The sequence below is a fragment of the Gorilla gorilla genome, chromosome 5 (genome assembly GCF_029281585.2).
Source record: "Gorilla gorilla gorilla isolate KB3781 chromosome 5, NHGRI_mGorGor1-v2.1_pri, whole genome shotgun sequence".
Classification (NCBI taxonomy): domain Eukaryota; kingdom Metazoa; phylum Chordata; class Mammalia; order Primates; family Hominidae; genus Gorilla; species Gorilla gorilla.
Window position 1 is genome coordinate 22,562,708 of NC_073229.2, and position 17,839 is coordinate 22,580,546.

The window sequence follows — 17,839 nt, forward strand, 5'->3', positions numbered from 1 at the left end:
AGCTCATGGCTGCATGTTACCCTGTGGCCTTCACGTAGGGCCTGTAGCGACAGCCACCACATGCGTGGGCTCCAGGCTGTCACCAAACCTTTACAACACATCGTAAATAAGTCTAGGATCCACAACTGCTGGGGAAGGCCTTAAACAAATCTCAAGTCTTCAGGATTTCCGTAGCATTTATATCTTGGTAAATTGAATTCCATAATAGACTTTTCCTTTGCTCAAATATGCAATGTTTTGAGTAATTCCCCATTTATTTTTCATTTTAGAAACTTCGTGAATACTTTCATTCAATTTAAGAAGCCCATTATTGTAGCAGTCAATGGCCCAGCCATTGGTCTAGGAGCATCTATATTGCCTCTTTGCGATGTGGTTTGGGCTAATGAAAAGGCTTGGTTTCAAACACCCTATACCACCTTCGGACAGAGTCCAGATGGCTGTTCTACCGTTATGTTTCCCAAGATAATGGGAGGAGCATCTGTGAGTACCTTTTTTTTTAAAAAAAAAAAAGTCATTCTAGAAAGCTTCCTGAAGAAATCTAGCTTGGTTATTGTTTTTCTAAAGCTGTACAGTGTGTCATTCTGTGGGGACTTTCCATCTTGTAATTCAGATTTGGGTTCATAGACGTTGTTGACCTTTTTTGCATCATTCCCTAGAGAAGGACTTCATTCATTGAGGAGCCTACCACTTTGCATAATTCACACGGATATCTACTGTTAGTAAATACCCAATCAGTAACCCAACCAACAATTTGCAATCGAAAAGTTCTACACCTAATAACTTAAAAGCTGCACTTTTAAGAGAAGGCAATTTTAAGAGGGAGCAAAGTCACATAGGATTAGAGGGTTGTCTTCCATATAATTGTGTGTTTTTATTTCTTTAACTGTTTAATCCGTTCATTATAGTAGTTTGTGTTTGTATTGTAGCTTGTGATTTATCAAGCAGTTATTCACATCTCATTCTCTAGTCCTTGAAATAGGGCAGGAGGTGGTGTCACAGGTCAGGTTCTCCAGAAGCAGACACTGAGATGAGTTTGGCACATGGAGAATTAGCAGGTAGTCAGTACCTGTGGAAGGGATGGGAAGGAAGCAGGACCGGACAGAGGAAGAGGTCAAAGTGATACTATGCCCATCATCCTTGGGGGTGGGATGTGCGGGAAGCGTTGCGCCCTGGACGAGGTGGCTCCCTACAGCTGAGGGCATCCCTAAAGGCACCCTGTGGCCGTCTGCTAACAGCAGCACCCGCAGCCAGGCAGCCAGGCCTCCCCAGGAGCGATCATGGCAGCACAGTTCCATGTCCACCACAGTTCACCCCAGGGCCATTCAGATCATTCATGCACCTTTTGGGGGCCAGCTCCTTCAGGTTCCAAGGGGCTTTCTTTCTGGGAGAAACTTAGAGGAAGAAGATTAGGCAGTAATAACTTGCAGGCCGGAACCTGAAATGTTTAACCTGGATGTTATAATCAGTGGGTAAAAGTGTGATGAGAAAAAGGATATTTGGATCCTCTCATTATTTGCAGTGGGAAAAATAGTAACTTTACAGTAAAGAAACCTGGCAACTACCACCTTGCCGAGTGGTCAGAGTTCACAGAAATAAGACAAAAGCCAACATGAAGCACTGAGGGGAACACAGCCTTTGTCGCTGCGTGGGATTTCTCCTGAAGGTGCAGCAGCTCAGTCTCATCATGAGGAACGTCAGGCCCAGACTGGGGGGAAGTCTGCAGACACCCGCAGTGCTCCTCCAAAGCGCCAAGGTCAGAGAAGACGTGGAAAGACTGAGGAACCGTCTCAGACTGGAGGAGACCAAGGGGACATGACAGCTCAGAACATCAGGGACCCAGGATGGGCTCCTGGGCCAGAGAAAGGACAAGAGTGGGAAGGCTGGTGAAATTCACATCATGTTTGTAGTTGAGTGACTAGCACATTGTCAGTGGCTTTGGTCATCTTAAGATGTTATGTGACATTTTTTAACCTAGGGAGAGCTGCCTGAAGGTTTATGGGAACTCTGTACTACTTTTGTCATCTTCCTGCATCTAAACGTACTTGAAAACCAGAACGTTTAAAATAAAGGAATACAAGAGAGAAGGAGGAAGGTGAATAGGCCAGACCGTGTCCCCCAGTGCCGCACTGGTCTCAGAGCTGCCCTGCTCCTCACCTTCTCACACCCCAGGGTAGTTCCCCTCACCCATAGCTCCCACCTCTGCTGGCCTCAGCAGCCGCCCAAATGCTAAAACACTCACCCCCAAGGGATCTGTGGCCTGCTCACTGTGCCCAGCTCAGAGTTGCTGCACTTGTCCACTTAACTGCTATAGTTGATCAGGAGAGGAACAAACGGCACCGGCCTGCATCCCATTTCCCAGGCCACGTGTCCTTCCAGATAGAGGTCTTTGTACTGTATGTGCTACAAATCAGAAAACGCTGCTGCCCACCATCATGGAGCCACCTCCAAACTGGCACCTCTCAGGCAGTGCCGACGCCCTACCAGGCTGGCGGCTGTGGCAGGTGCTATATGTGACTTAGCCACAGGACTCTCGGGTCCTGTCCCCTGACATGGTCTTTGCTGTGAGGCTGGTGTTCTGGTCACAACGCACCACCCTGAGGCACCCCATGCTGGTGGACGAGACCGTCCATAGCCACAGAGAGTGATGCTGCCTGAGGATCTGCAGGTGGGACAGGCAGACTCAGACCCAGAGGATATGCCCATGCCTGTTGGAGCCATCAGCGTGCTGCCCAGCGCCCACAGGCGGGCCTCCCTGGGAATGGTGTCATGTGGGCCGATCACATTGGCATCTCCTGCTGGCAGGCTGGACGCTCAGTAGCAACAGCGACTGCATCAGCCTTTGGTAAGTCAGAGACTGTGCTGTTGAGGCCCCTCTGGCCAGCCCTGGGTGGCCAGCGACCACCAGCCGTCTCTCAAAGCTGTTCAGTGCCCCCTCCATGGCGGATGCTCTCAGGTGGACATTAATGTGAGACAGCAACCTGCACGCTTCCCATTCCTCCACCCACTACACGCCTCTGTCCAGGACACCCACCCCTGCTGGCAGCTAGTGTTATTCTAACCTTGATCCACTTTTTCTCCTACACCAGGGGGTAACCAGGTGCATCTGCCCCCAGTGGGGGCATTTTCCTCACCACATTCTCTTTCAGGCCTGCTGGATGAGGCTCTGGTGAAGTTGCTGTCCCCTTTTTGGCTTGCGCATCCACCCAGTGATCCAACCCACCCACAGGCCACACTCAGTCACAGGGAGTCCCCCATGGTTGTAGGTGTGAGCTGAGGCAGGGCGTGGGTACTCAAGGGTCTAGGGGTGACGCAGGGGTCTAGGCTGCCGGCCCATGCCCTCCGGAGCTTGCCAAGCCCAGCTGTGCATCCGCCGTGGGCCCTGCCTGACCTTGCGCCTGTGGGGCTGATGGAACTCAGCTCGTGGTGGTCACTCCCCACGTGTGGTCATGTGGGGTCCCGTGGTCAGGCGCTTTGCCTCTCCCAGTCCCAGCCAGCACTCCAGGCATGCCCTTCCCTGCTGTGGATGGCCCCACCGGCTGTGCTGCCTTCCTCCCTCTGGCACTGACCACAGGCTCCATATGCATCTTGTCCCACCCCTCCCTACTCAGCCCTGGCCTTTCAGCCTCACTCAGCAGGGCCCCCACCTCCCTCGTGCTTCCAGTAGCCATCCCAGCAGCCAGGTCAGACCATCTCCTGGGAACCTAGCAGGACCAAATCAGTATCGCAGGAGAGCCCCGATGTCAGTGAATCTCCTGTCCAGCTTGTGGTTGGGCCCCAGGTCAGGCGCCCTGAGAATCCAGGCCCTCGTGTTTTCTCACAGCTCCCACCTGCACCCTTGGCTGGGTCGTGCAGCCCGTTTCAGGGAAGAGGCGAGTTACAGGCCTGACGCCAGGAGAGGGGATGGGGCAGGTTTTGGGGGGCAGTGTTGCCTTGCTGAGAGATATTTGCCTTATCTTCTAGCAAGGGGGGCTTACGTGTTCTGATAGGGATGGGTGGGCCATGTCCGTAGGCTTGGGATCAGAGGAAGCTGGACTTCAAAGTTGGGGGCATTCACCCAGAAGCGCCCATACCAAGTTCTAGGGTACCTCCCCACCCTTCACAAGCTGACAGACCTTCCTCCAGTGGCTGATTAACCTGGGTGGAGCTTGTCCACTCTTGCTGACAAGTCCAGGGGCTAGGGCCAAGTCTCAGCTCTCTCTGCCTCTTGCTCCCGGCTGCCCCTCTGCTTGCACCCATGTCCCTGCCTCTCACCTGTGAGAGTGTTAGCACGTGGATGGCTGCCTGTGCCAGGTACTGTGGCTTCTCCACCTGGCCTGTTGGGGGATGGTCCCTCATTGCCAGCTGGGAAGCTGTGCAGTTTCTAAATCCCTCTCCTCACCCTCGGTCTGTCCACTCCCCCCGTCACAGGGTGGTTTCTCTGGAAGCTAAGATAGATTTGGGAAGCAGGGTCTGGTAGATTAGGTGCCAGCGTCCGTGGAAGGGCAGAAAGGAAGCAGGATTGGGCAGAGCTGACTGACAGGGAGCTCTGGAACCACGTGGCCTCATGGCGGTACCCGGTGTCCCACTGCAGTTGGCCGTGGGGTTGGCGGCCCTGGGAAGAGCGGTCCATGGGGGAGGCCCTGAGCTCTCTGTTGCCTGCTGACAGCACTTCCCACAGCAGGCAGCTTGCTGGGGTGGGGACATGGGTGCCTTATCCAAGTCATTTGCTTTGTCCTTTACACCGTACTGCACGCACCTGACACCACCAGACTCCCATGGTAGAGTCATTATCAGTAAAACCAGTTCATCGTAGCGATTACTGTAAACGAGACTGTGTCCTGCCAGTTAACCCTGTCCCGGCAGGAAAGAATCCTCATCCTCTAGAACATCCCGTGAAGCTCATTTTGAGTTATTTATCCAAAGGAGGTTGAGATCTGAGGTTCTGACCCCTCCCACTGTATGATCTATGTAGATGTGTGGTGTCGGTGCAGATGTGGGGCAAATACTAAACCAACTTGATGTTCAGACACATTTTGGCCGAAGACGTTTTGGAAGTGGAGCCCTGGGCCTGAATGCTGCTCAGGGGTAGAGGTGTCAGAGTTCACCATGCCCAGAAAGGGCCGTGAGGCTTGAAGTCATCACAGGACGAATGCCTGCCCTCTGGTCAGCCGTGTTTCTCCCCACTCTACAAGCCTTGGCAGATCTTTACTTTACACTTCCCCTGGAGATGTACTGGTGCCTCTTGAGCTGCTGTTTTCAACTGGGCAGTTTTCACCCCCTGACCTCACCCCTGGGGGACAATGTCTGGAGACAACTTGGTTGTCACACATGAGGAGATGGCCATTAGCAGAGGCCGGGGTACTGCTCGGCACCCTCCATAGCACACAGGACAGCCCTGCTCAGCACCCTGCATGTAGCACACAGGACAGCCCCCACACCAAACAACAGTCCAGCCCGGAATGTCCCTAGTGTCCAGGGGGAGAAACCCTGCTCTAACTCAAGAGCGAAGAGCCTGCATTTCACTCGGCGTGAATTCTACACTTTCTGAGCAGAGTATCTGACGAAGCCTCTCTACAGAAAGTGAATAAACGTTGTTCAGATGACTTCGACAACTCTTGTTGAAAGTGACTATGCATATGATGTAAATGATGTCGTTCCTTTCATGAGCCTTTGGTGTATTTGAGCTTTCAGCAGCCTGAGGCAAGACTGGGACAAGTGTGGTTTTCCCCACTTTGCATGTGCAGAGCTCTGCCAGGAGGATAAGCTAAAGGAATCACATTATCAAGATAAAAAGAACATGCAAATAATGCAGGCTGTGTGGCCTCTCCTTTCTTTTTTTTTTTTTTTTTTTTTTTTTTGAGGCGGAGTCTCGCTCTGTCGCCCAGGCTGGAGTGCAGTGGCGCGATCTCGGCTCACTGCAAGCTCCGCCTCCTGGGTTCACGCCATTCTCCTGCCTCAGCCTCCCGAGTAGCTGGGACTACAGGCGCCCACCACCACGCCCGGCTAATTTTTAGTATTTTTAGTAGAGACGGGGTTTCACCGTGTTAGCCAGGATGGTCTCGATCTCCTGACCTCGTGATCCACCCGCCTCGTCCTCCCAAAGTGCTGGGATTACAGGCGTGAGCCACCGCGCCCGGCCGGCCTCTCCTTTCTTACAGCAGGCCCTCCGCTGTAGGCGAGGGCTACGTAAATCAGCCAAGGAGTCTCTTCCAGTTTAGCCTTCCTAGTGCCCACTAGACATTCATGGAGTGCATGGAGGATGGCACGGTCTGCCGCCCACAGGCTCCCATGTGGAAATCTTGCACCTCTCAGGGGCCTGCTGGGGTGTGAAGCTGGAGAATGCCCAGCGAGTACCTGAGGGCCTTACCCCACGCTCATACCTTGAGAGCCCTCTCTTGGGGACTTCAGAGACTGGCCTGAGGGAGCAGGTGGTAAAACCTCTGCCACAGCAGTCCCCATAAGGCTGAAGATTCCTGGATCCCCTCTGCTCATACTGGGCCAGTTTCCTCGCCACCCGTCCTACTGTACTCTGGCCAAACTAAAAAGACATCTCTATTTAACTTTCCTCGGCATTTCCCATCTCTCTGGATGGTTCCAGGATAACTTTCTTTTAATAGTTGGACAACTTTGACCACATCATGGGGTGATGTAGGTTGTCTACAGGGAGTCCCTGTGCACTCAGCCATCTCAGAGCAACGTGCTAGCTGGTGAGGTTCCCACCGCCTGCATCTGTGTGAATTGGTTATTTGGGTAGAAGTTTAAAACCTCTCATTTTGAAACTACTGAAAATAGTGTGTTTATATAAGAATATGCTCACGCAATTGCGTGTATTTAATCCTATAATACAAATCTTACCAAGGGAGATTTGTTGTTGTTGTTTTCTTGGGTGACTGTCGTTCAAACCAACTCGCTGGCCGTGTTTAAGTGAGAAAGCTTTAACAACCTAGCGTGAGCCCTGTCATTTTTGCTCTTGAGTAAATTGAGAAATGCCCTTGCTTGTCCTGCACATCCAACCACCTGGAATGGAGAACACTGAAGGTAGGGAAAGGATCTCCAGGGATGAGCAGGCATGGAGCCGGCGGGGCTGCGGAGGAAGACCAGCCGCAATGAGTGAGTGCTGAGCAGAGAGAAGGGCCATTCTCAGCTGGCATCAGGCCCAAGAGAGTCAAGAAAGGGGGATGAAAGGGAGACAGGGAAGAGAACAGTGGTGGGACTGTAAGTTGACCTCCAGGTGGCAGAAAATAAAGTTGGAAGAATTGACTGGGACAGACAGCCAGGGCCCTGCAGGAAGGGCGGGAGAGGAAGCCTGCGGACACCTGCCCTTTGTGATTGAACCACAGACACCAGGCCTGGCGGGGTCGCTTGCCTCCGCTGCCCAAGCTAAGGCTCTGCTAAGCTGGTCCTGAGAACATACTTCATGCTCAACTTCAGGGATGTGGCTGTAGTGTCCTCACTCTATGCTGAGAATGAAAGAAGCACAGTCTATGAAAGGAAAACCCCGATAGCACAGAGCACTTCGTGCGGCAGCAGCACACCGGGAGTCCCACTCCCTTTCCTGCTGCATTTGGGTCTGCCGTTACAAGGACTATCAGAACCACTCACAGTAAGGTCAGGTCGCGTTTCTAAATCCATTGTTTATGGACCGTCTTTTCACTGAGAAGAAGCTCGTCAGTTCAGGGGTTTCTAGAACTTCTCCAGACTCTTCAAAAACTCATGACTTTGTCCAAGTTGGTAATCCCAGCACTTTGGGAGGCCCAGGCGGGTGGATCACGAGGTCAGGAGATCAAGACCATCCTGGCTAACACAGTGAAACCCCGTCTCTACTAAAAATACAAAAAAAAAAATTAGCCAGGCGTGGTGGCGGGCGCCTGTAGTCCCAGCTACTCACGAGGCTGAGGCAGGAGAATGGCGTGAACCTGGGAGGCGGAGCTTGCAGTGAGCCGATATTGCGCCACTCCAGCCTGGGCGACAGAAGGAGACTCCGTCTCAAAAAAAAAAAAAAGAACCTTGCAAACCCTCCTGAGGAGCCTGTCCCCAGCCCTGTTTTCCAGCCTCTGCCTGCATGGGAGGGGCAGTGAGTCAGCCACGTGTTTGCTTTGCTGCCTCTGCCTGTGTGCTCTCCAAGCTGCGGGTTTCACATGCAGTAAACGGCATCAAGACATTGACAGAAGGTGTATGGGCAGTCTTACACTGTCTCAGCGACCAGGGCCAAAACTGTCTTTTGTGATTTTGCCTCTTTTGGAAATGGAAGCCACCTACCGAAATTGTGTTTTACCAGAGCCCCAGGAGCTCATAGTCAAGGCTTTGTGACATCAGAGTTGTTAGGAAGGTTAACCAGGCAAGATAAACGACAGACCAAAAATTGTCCCCTCAGGCCAGTGTGGAGTTTCTTTATCAGACATGTGTGCACCCCTTCCCGCCTTATCTCGGCATCTGTGAGCCTGTCATTTGAATGATGTAAAATCCATACATGTTGTACTGAGACCTTAAAAGTGATCTAGTTAAGTGTCATGTATTAAAAAATAAAGTGATCTAGAATCCAGGACAAGGTTCAAATTAATTTCATATATACACATATATATGCTTTTAAAGAAAAACTAATGTTTGCTTTCTCCATTGAGCCATGTGAGGTGACTATAGCCAGCCCCTCAAGCAGATTACGGTAATTTTTTGACACATTCAAGCCCTGGATAGTTCTGTCTTTTCATATCCAAGCGATACAAGGCAGCCTCCAAGGTATACTCTAGCAGAAACAGTCACTGCCATTAGAATATTTTTTCTGTATATTAAAAACAAGTCACCATTGGCCTCCCAGATAAAGAAAATGTTTGGTAGGAGTTCTATGCCTGGTTCAAATCCTTAAAATTATAAATTGCCTAACTTTGCATATGCTGATTTTCCCGGGATTGTTTTGTGTATTAAAAGAGCTCACACATGGGAAGGGCCGGCATGAGGGGGAGGAAGGCAGATGGGAGGAGAGGAAGTTATACCAGTAACTTTTTAAACGAATGGCAAAAAGACCTTTTCTATTTTAGATTTCTTTATTGAGTCCCTGTAATTCTGTAGTAGGTTGTAAAATAAGACACTTTTTGCTTTCCTTTTTAAGAAAAAAATCATCAGCCCGATAGATTACTTTCCCACCTGCCCAATGGACTGCACCTTGCACAGGGTCTGTTCCTAGCGGCCCCTAGAGGATGTGCCCCATTTCCCTGCGGGGCTGGTATTTGTGAATGTCTCCCTTTGGTGTGGATTTTAAGGGATGGGTCTTCCCCGCCCGCCTCCCACCACAATTCATATTACATCCACTCTTCTTCCTTGCAGGCAAACGAGATGCTGCTCAGTGGACGGAAGCTGACAGCGCAGGAGGCGTGTGGCAAGGGCCTGGTCTCCCAGGTGTTTTGGCCCGGGACATTCACTCAGGAAGTGATGGTTCGCATTAAGGAGCTTGCCTCGTGCAATCCAGTTGTATGTCTAATTGCTTCTGTTACACGTTACTTTTTAAAAAATAGAAACTTTTCCCTCAGAGAGCTCACAAATTTGCAATTATTCCTAAGTCCTTTACGTTTGTCCTGGACAGAGCACCTTCCCGTGAAGTCCTGCCAGAAGCTATTGCCGCCACTGCCCCCACGCACGCCTTGCCTTCCCTTTGCAAATATCCAGGAACCACAGAAATGGACTTCAGTCTGAAATGTCAGCAAGTTAGCAAATGTCCTATGAAAGTCAACAACAACTAACATGGATATAATTCTTTACTGGTTCCAAAGCCTTTTCAGTCACATTATTAGCTTCTCCCCGCTTTCCCCACAGTGGGCCTAAGTTGTTTTGGGGTTGTTGTTGTTTGTGAGATGGAGTCTCACTCTGTCGCTCAGGCTTGAGTGCAGTGGTGGAATCTCGGCTCACTGCAACCTCAACCTCCCAGGTTCAAGTGATGCTTGTGCTTCAGCCTCCCGAGTAGCTGGGACTACAGGCATGCGCCACCATGCCTGGGTTATTTTTGTATTTTCAGTAGACACGGAGTCTCACCACGTTGGCCAGGCTGGTCTCGAACTCCTGACCTCAAGTTGATCCACCCACCTCAGCCTCCCAAAGTGCTGGAATTACAGGCATGAGCCACTGTGCCCGGCCTCCTAAGTTTTTGTTTAATAAATGTGCTGAATAGGCCGGGCACAGTGGCTCACGCCTATAATCCCAGCACTTTGGGAGGCCGAGGAGGGCAGATCACTTGAGGTCAGGAGTTGGAGACCAGCCTGGCCAACATGGCAAAACCCCGTCTGTACTAAAAATCCAAAAGTTAGCCAGGCTTGGTGGTGCACGCCTGTAATCCCAACTACTCGAGAGGCTGAGGTGAGAGAATCGCTTGAACCCGGGAGGCGGAGATTGCAGTGAGCAGAGATCCCGCCACTGCTGTCCAGCCTGGGCAACAAAGCAAGACCCTGTGTCAAAAAAAAAAACACAAATAATTTTTTTTTTAAATATGCTTCTAACAAAATTTCATTTGGCAAATTATAGGATGTGAAATGTATAATATTAACTGATACGACTCCCATCCCAGGCAGACAAGCAACCCTCATTATGAAAATTACATTTTGTTTAGAAAAATTCCCTCAACAGGCATCCCCAGAGCTTTCTGGGCATCAGCAGAGCAGACGTCCAGTTCGGGGGTCCACGCCAGTATGCGGCAGTGGCGCGGGGCCGAGGCTGTTCACAGGCTGGGTGCCGACAGCCCAGCTCTCCTTTGAAATAAGCCGTTTTGAAGTTAAGAATGCACCCAGTGCCTAGTGTGAAATGTGCTTTATACATATATTAGGCCTGACATATTGTGAGAAAATGTCTGGTAACCTTTTTAACAGGTGATTGCTGGAATTTGATGATTGCCTCCATAAATGTGGAGGCACAGGGGACCCATGTCTGCCCGCATGCACCCTGCTAACTGGCTGCTTGTCTTCCGGTGCAGGTGCTTGAGGAATCCAAAGCCCTCGTGCGCTGCAACATGAAGATGGAGCTGGAGCAGGCCAACGAGAGGGAGTGTGAGGTGCTGAAGAAAATCTGGGGCTCGGCCCAGGGGATGGACTCCATGTTAAAGTACTTGCAGAGGAAGATCGATGAGTTCTGAGTGTCGGGCTGCCCACTGGTGACACCGGGATCGGGCTGAGCAGGAGAACATCACCGGCTCCAGTTGCCCTGATCCATTCTCACAGCCTGAAACAAGCTCACCTGTAGCTTACACTTGGAAGCAGGACTGGGAACATCCACGCTATTTATTATCGAGGAGTTTTAAAGTACTGTAACTTTAAAATAAATAACTACAAAGCTTCTTTGTCCAAACGTCATTATTTTATACTTATATACACGCAAGTGTAAAAGTATAAAGGTGAGCACTAGACTGCTCTTAGAAGCTCTAATTTTTGTTTTCTTTGGCTAGTACTGTATAAAAAACAGAATTGTGTTTTATTGGTTTTGGATGACAGAAAAGTCTGGAATAATGTTTGTTTTCCTCATTTCTTCCTTCTAGAACACAGAATCTAAAGGGGTATTAGCCAGCCTCGCCTCCCTGCCCCACATAGAGACACAGAGTGATGTGAGGCGTTGGCTTTTTCTCCAAGAAGGTACAGATACCTCAGATTCGGGAAACTCAAAATCAAAAGACTTAGCTTCTAGGATAAATACTTCTGATGAAAAATCTGCTGAGGAGCATACCCCAAACCAGACATATGCTTAGGATTCATGCTGAGATATCAATTGGTTTCCCCTTCTTTTTAAAATATGTCCAGTTCTTACCCAGTTAACATGAAGAAACCACTGTCTCTAGAAGAAAGCTTGTTTTGCAGTATTAGTGAATCACTGAATAGCGTAAGTATGACTATCTAAGTTATAAGTTAGTCTTTAGTGGGTTTTAAATAGTTTTTCTGACCCTTCTGAAAAATAACTACATAAGTGCTTCTTGTTGCTGGGTGAGAAATACTACTTTATAGACAGTTTTGGTTTTCTATTTGCAGATATGATTGATGTATTTCACCAAAATAAAATATTTTTATGTTTATAAAGTGTAATTTTTAGGTTCACTTAGAATATATTTTATTTAATAAGTTAAAATTCTTTTGGCACACTATTAAATGCAAAAACTCCTTTCAAAACAAAAAAGAACTACCTTATATTCAACATTTAATGTTCTTGGCCTCTGCTTTTATGTCTATACAATATACTGAGTTCAGTATGGTGTCCAAGAGTGCCCTGTGTGGATAGACACGTGCACTCCTTCCAGGAGTGGGTACTGATTCCAGACTCCAGATGCCTATTATTAGTTAGGCTTCTGAGCTTGCAATCATATTGAATGTATGAAGAGCGAAATAAAATCAAATTCTTATTTTTGTACAGTTTTGAAGTTTATACTTAGAACTGACCACCTCCCCGGCCACGCGGAGAGCTGTACAGTGTGTAAATCTGCCTTTATCTTGGATTGATTGGTACAGTATTTTTGCATCTGTGGGACCTACCTTTTCGTTCAGTAGTTTGAACTATATATAAACTGTACAATCTGTAAAGTTTTTATAGAATAAATATTCAGCTGTGAAAACTGGTTAAATAAAACTAATATTTCTTAACACATTTGAAATGTTTCTCTGATTCTTGTGAGATTTCTCATGGGATGTTTTCTCTTGTGTGTGTGTGTGAAATATACATGTGTGTATAAAGCATCTGTACAGTTTAATGGAATGAAACCCTGTGTGACTAACACCTAGGTAGGACCTAACAATTTGACCAATGTCCTCCCTGGTCACCTTCACCCAGGTGACCATTTCCTCACTTTGTCCATCATCCACTTCTCCTTCAAAGAACTTATTCCTAAAATAAATTACTTTTAGTTCTACGTATTTTTAACCTTTATATCATATCACAAATAAGCTTCTGTGACTGACTGACTTCATTCACTGTTAAATTTTCTCTTACGTAGAGTTGTAACTTAACTCCTCCTTTACCCAAACCTGTAATGTGGCTGTTTTCACTCCTGTTTCACAGATGAGGAACCTGAAGAATTAAACACTTGCCCAACGTCATGTAGGTAATTTGAACAGGAGTAGCATGAAGCTTTTACCCAAGGTCGATGTGGCAAAGCACATATTCTGGCAAAGACACCAAGATGTCAGTGTTGTAGAATTTACAAATAGGGAACTGAGTAAAATCTCCAAGTTGTCTGTCTGCATCATCTGAGACTCTGAATCCTCTGGGCCTTGTGAGCCACCTCCCCTTTTTCTGAAGCAAACCTTCCACCTTTCAACTTCTTGCACAAGAATTGATCCCAACTAGAAGCACTGGCGACAGCAGTGAAGTGCTTCTGTTTTGTGCCCTGTGTGGGTGAGGAGGAAGGGAAATGCGACTGCTCAGGTGGGTGAAAGTCTCGGTCCAACTTTTGAAGAGAATTTGACAGTAACTGTCAAATATAAAAGCCTGGACCCAGCAACTCCATCAATAAGGATTCATCTTAAGGAATGAGTGGTTATAGGAAATACGACAATAAAGATACGTACGCAGTTAAGTTCATCTCAGGATTGTTCCTGACAGTGAAGCATTGGAAACTGCATTCATGTTCCTCAGTAGGGTTTTGGTTAAATAGTTGTGCAACACCGTCACAGTGGAATACACATGTATTGAAAAAGAATGTTGATGAAATCTTAGGTTTAAAGAAAATTGTATGCTTTAAAAAACTTTAAAGGATATGAATGAAAAACATTATCTTGTATATATCCAGTTTTGTACCCTAGAGCTTCCCAGCTCCTGGGCTTAAGACTGCTCAGGCCCTCAAAGCCAAAGTCGGGAGCCTGTTACCCCTGAGAGCCAGAGACAGGCACAACACCCAGGCAGCCTTGCTTCCTCGACCATGAGGGTAACAGTGACGATGGCACTTACACTGCAGCGTAAACCAGGCTCGCTTCGAAACACTTGATGTCCGTTGGCTCATTCAGTTTTTTGAGATTATTTTGCAGAGAATATTAATGTAATACACATTAATATGCTTTTCCCAGATCCACTCACTGAGCCCATCTGGTGGCCTGTCTGTACTGACCTCTCCTGTAACCAGCTTTCCCCAGCTCATGGCCTTCCTGTCCTAGCATCACTCTATAAAATGAGAGCTCTCAAATAGTCTTTAGGCAGGCTGATTTAGCTTGTGATGTCCCCAGCAAAACTAGTGACAGCTACAGAAATGAGAAGAACCCAGAACTCTGACGATCTTGGAGGGAAAAGTGTGCCAACTACGTAAACGGGACTGTAGATGGCCTCAGACGGGCTGCTCCCATTCTCTCGCCCCATATTTGGTCAAGAGGAAGTGAGGGGTGCCCCCAGTCTCTGGGCACAGCAGGAGCCTGGGGGCTAGGGCCAGCCTCATGGTCAACTCCCTCTCATTGGGCTCCATCAGAGGCTCCAACCCACTGGTACGCTACTTCTTACACTAGTATGAACAAGCGTTACAGCTTCTCCAAAAGAAAATCAAGTTCTCTCCCCTAGAGGTAAATATAAATATTTATAAATATTCTAAAAGAAGAAAATATATTTTCTGTGTGTTGCAAGAGAATTGGCACCTGCCAAATAGTGACACACAGCTTAAGAGGGAAAAACCCTGGGGACACAGGATTCTGTCATTGCCCTAGGGAAATTCAGTCTCTGCTTTTCCCAGGTCCACTCACTGAGCCATCTGGTGGCCTCTCTGTGTTGATCTCTCCTGTAACCAACTTTCCCCAGCGCATGGCCTTCCTGTCCTAGCGTGCAGACAGGAGCTTTCTGAGGCTTTTCCGACAACAGCCCCAGGTTCGTGCCCCACCAAGTGTGAGAAGCTGTTTCTAAGCCGAAACTTTTCAAATGGACTCCAGGACATGCCAGGGAGTCCCGCCCTCTAGAGGAAGGGAGAGACTCGGGCAGGTGAAAGCACAGATAAGTGGGAATATGAGACCCTGGAGTACAGCCCAGAACTAAGGAGGAGAGGAGATCTCCGATGTTTCATGCACCAGTTTACATGTGAAGAAACTGAGGCCCAGAAGGGTCAGGCCACTTGCCCACCATCACACAGCCTGTTGGTGACCTAGCACCTGGGAAGAGAGGGCTACACTCCACTGCTCTATGCACTCTTCCCTTAAGTGGGAAGGCAAGGAGGGGACCAATGGCCTGTGGTGTCCAGCCCATCCTGGCATCCCATGGGCCTGTGATTCTCTGCAAGTGAGAGTGGTGGGGCAGCATGGCAGAACGGGTGGTTCCAGCCTGCTCAGTGGCTCTGGATTTAGGGCTATTTTCAAGTCAACGCTAAACTTACCAGGGAATTCTGGTGGTCTACAAGCTTTCTGCATCTGTAAGAGCTGGACCAGCCCACCGAGCTCTCTCAATACTAACTAGCATTTAAAAATAAATACCTTCACTATTTGGCAACAGGGGAATCCTCTCCCTCTTCCCTAGGGAACATTCTGACAGCATGGCTGTCTGAAGAAGCAAACGAATGTCTGCTTTGGTGAAAATGACATTGAATGATTTCAACCCTGGTTTAAAACTTACTTTTTTGGCAAGATAAGAGACTAGCATTTCAAAATTTAAAATCTGTTTTATGACCTTAGAGTCACAAACACTTAAATGGCTAATAAATGGTTTAATACAGGCATTAGAATAAAAGCTAAGATCTAATGTATTTAACGTTCTCATTTTCTTAAATTTTATATGCTAAAACTGGGTAAATTATATACATATATATGTCTATCACCTGTATGAAACACACTGCATAGGACAACTAGACAGAGGATCAACAAGGAAATAGAAGACTGGAACAACATTTTAAACCATCTAGACGTCACACACCTATACAACCCTTCATCCAATAACAGCAGAGGGCATATTCTTCTCAGGTGCACCTGGGACATTCTCGAGGATAGACCATATGTTAGGCAATAAAACAAGTCTTAAAAATTTAAAATGATTAAAATCATACCAAGTATGTCCTCCAGCCTCAATGGAATGCAATGAGATATCAATAACGAAGAAATGTGGAGAATTCAAAAATATGCAGAAATTAAACCACATTCCTAAATAACAGATGGGTCAAAGAAGAAAGCACAAGAGAAATTAGAAAATACTTGGAGATGAATGAGGATGCAGACACAGCATAACAAAATGTATGTAATGAATTATCTAATAAAACATCTATATGAGAAAAGTAGATGCCAAATCAATAACCTAATCTTCTACCTTAAGAAACCAGAAATAAAGAACTGCAAACTAAACCCATAGCAAGTAGAAGGAAAGAAATGAAGATTAGAGCAGGAGTAAGTAAAATGCAGTGCAGAAAAACAGTAGAGAAAAATCTATGAAACCTAAAGTCATTTCTTTGAAAAGATCAACAAAATTGACAAATTTTAGTTAGACTGACCAAGGAAATAAGAGACTATTCAAATCACCGAAATCAGAAATGAAAAGGGGGACACTACTACCAACCTTAGAGAAATAAAAAGAACTATAAGAGAGTGCTGAGTAATCGTATCCCAACAAATTAGATTAGCTAAATGAAGTGGACAAATTCCTAGAAAGACACAAACTTGAAATTGACTCAAGAAGAAAGAAAAAACTAAAATAGACAAAAAGATTGAATCTGCTGTCAAAAAACTTTCTACGAAGAAAAGCCCAGCACTAGATGGCTTCACTCATAAATTCTGTCAAATGTTTAAAAAGGAATCAATGCCAATCCTTCACAAACTCTTCCAAAAAATAAGAGGAGTGAATGCTTCCTTACCTCTATAAGGCTAGTGTTGCCCTAATACCAAAACCAGACAAAGACATCACAAGGAAACTATAGACCATATAGACTATATATTTATGTTGACATTTCTTATTAATACAAATGCAGATATTCTCAATGAAGTAATCTGACAACATATAAAACTTATATGTACACGATTACCAAGTAGGTTGCAGTGAACTACAAATGTGCCACTGCACTCTAGCCTGGGTGACAGAGCAAGACCCTGTCACAAAAAAAAAAAAAAGAAAAAAAAAAGATGTTCAATGTCAGCCACTATGGAAATGCAAATCAAACTACAGTAAGACATCACTTTATCCCACTAGAATGACTATAATAAGAAAATACCAACAACTGAACTAATATGTTCAGTTATAATAACAATAACAAATGTTGATGAACATGTGAAAAAATGGAAATCCTCACACATTTGCTGGTGAAAATGTCAATTGGTACAGCCACAGTAGAAAACTGCTTGATAGTTCCTCAAACTGGCATAAGGATGAAGTTAAACTTCTTGAGGAACTCTTAAGCCTTGCAATTCTACGTCTAGTATATATCCAAGAGAATTAAAGATAGGTACTCAAATACTTGTATGTGAATGTTCATAGCAGCATTATTCATAATAGCCACCAAATATTCACCAACTGGAGAAAGGATAAACAATGAATTGGCATATCCAATGGAATGTTATCTGGCAATACAGATGAATGAATGAGGTATTGATACATGCTACAGTGTGGTTGAACCTTGAAAACATTATGCTAAGTGAAAGAAGCCAGATGCAAAAGGCCACATATTGTATGATTCCATTTATATAAAATGCCAAGGATTGGTAAATCCATAGAAACAGAAAATAGATTCGTGGTTGCCAGGGACAGGGGGTGACATGGGGCAACTGGAGTGGGGAGCGGCAGGTACAGGTTTTTATTTGGGGGATATGAAAATGTTCTGGAATTAAATAATGGTAATGTTCACACAACCTTGTAAATATCCTTTAAAAATTGAATTGTTTGCTTTAAAATGGTTAATTTTATGTTGTTTCAATTATGTCTCAATTTTTTGAACGTGTGTGTATATTATATATATAAT

The 17,839-nt window shown here is 46.6% G+C and overlaps 1 protein-coding gene across 4 annotated transcripts in view; it reads left to right on the plus strand.

Moving 5' to 3' along the window:
• Positions 1–12,585, plus strand: part of CDYL (chromodomain Y like) — a 181,276-nt gene extending 168,691 nt beyond the window's left edge. For all 4 annotated transcript variants that reach the window (XM_031012412.3, XM_031012411.3, XM_063707299.1 and 1 more), the window contains exons 5-7: positions 270–480; positions 9,301–9,444; positions 10,934–12,585. In XM_031012412.3, coding sequence (XP_030868272.2) covers positions 270–480; positions 9,301–9,444; positions 10,934–11,092 — 514 coding nt within the window. In that variant the 3' untranslated portion in view covers positions 11,093–12,585. The remainder of the gene's footprint in view (positions 1–269; positions 481–9,300; positions 9,445–10,933) is intronic.
• The last annotated feature ends 5,254 nt before the right edge of the window (positions 12,586–17,839 follow it).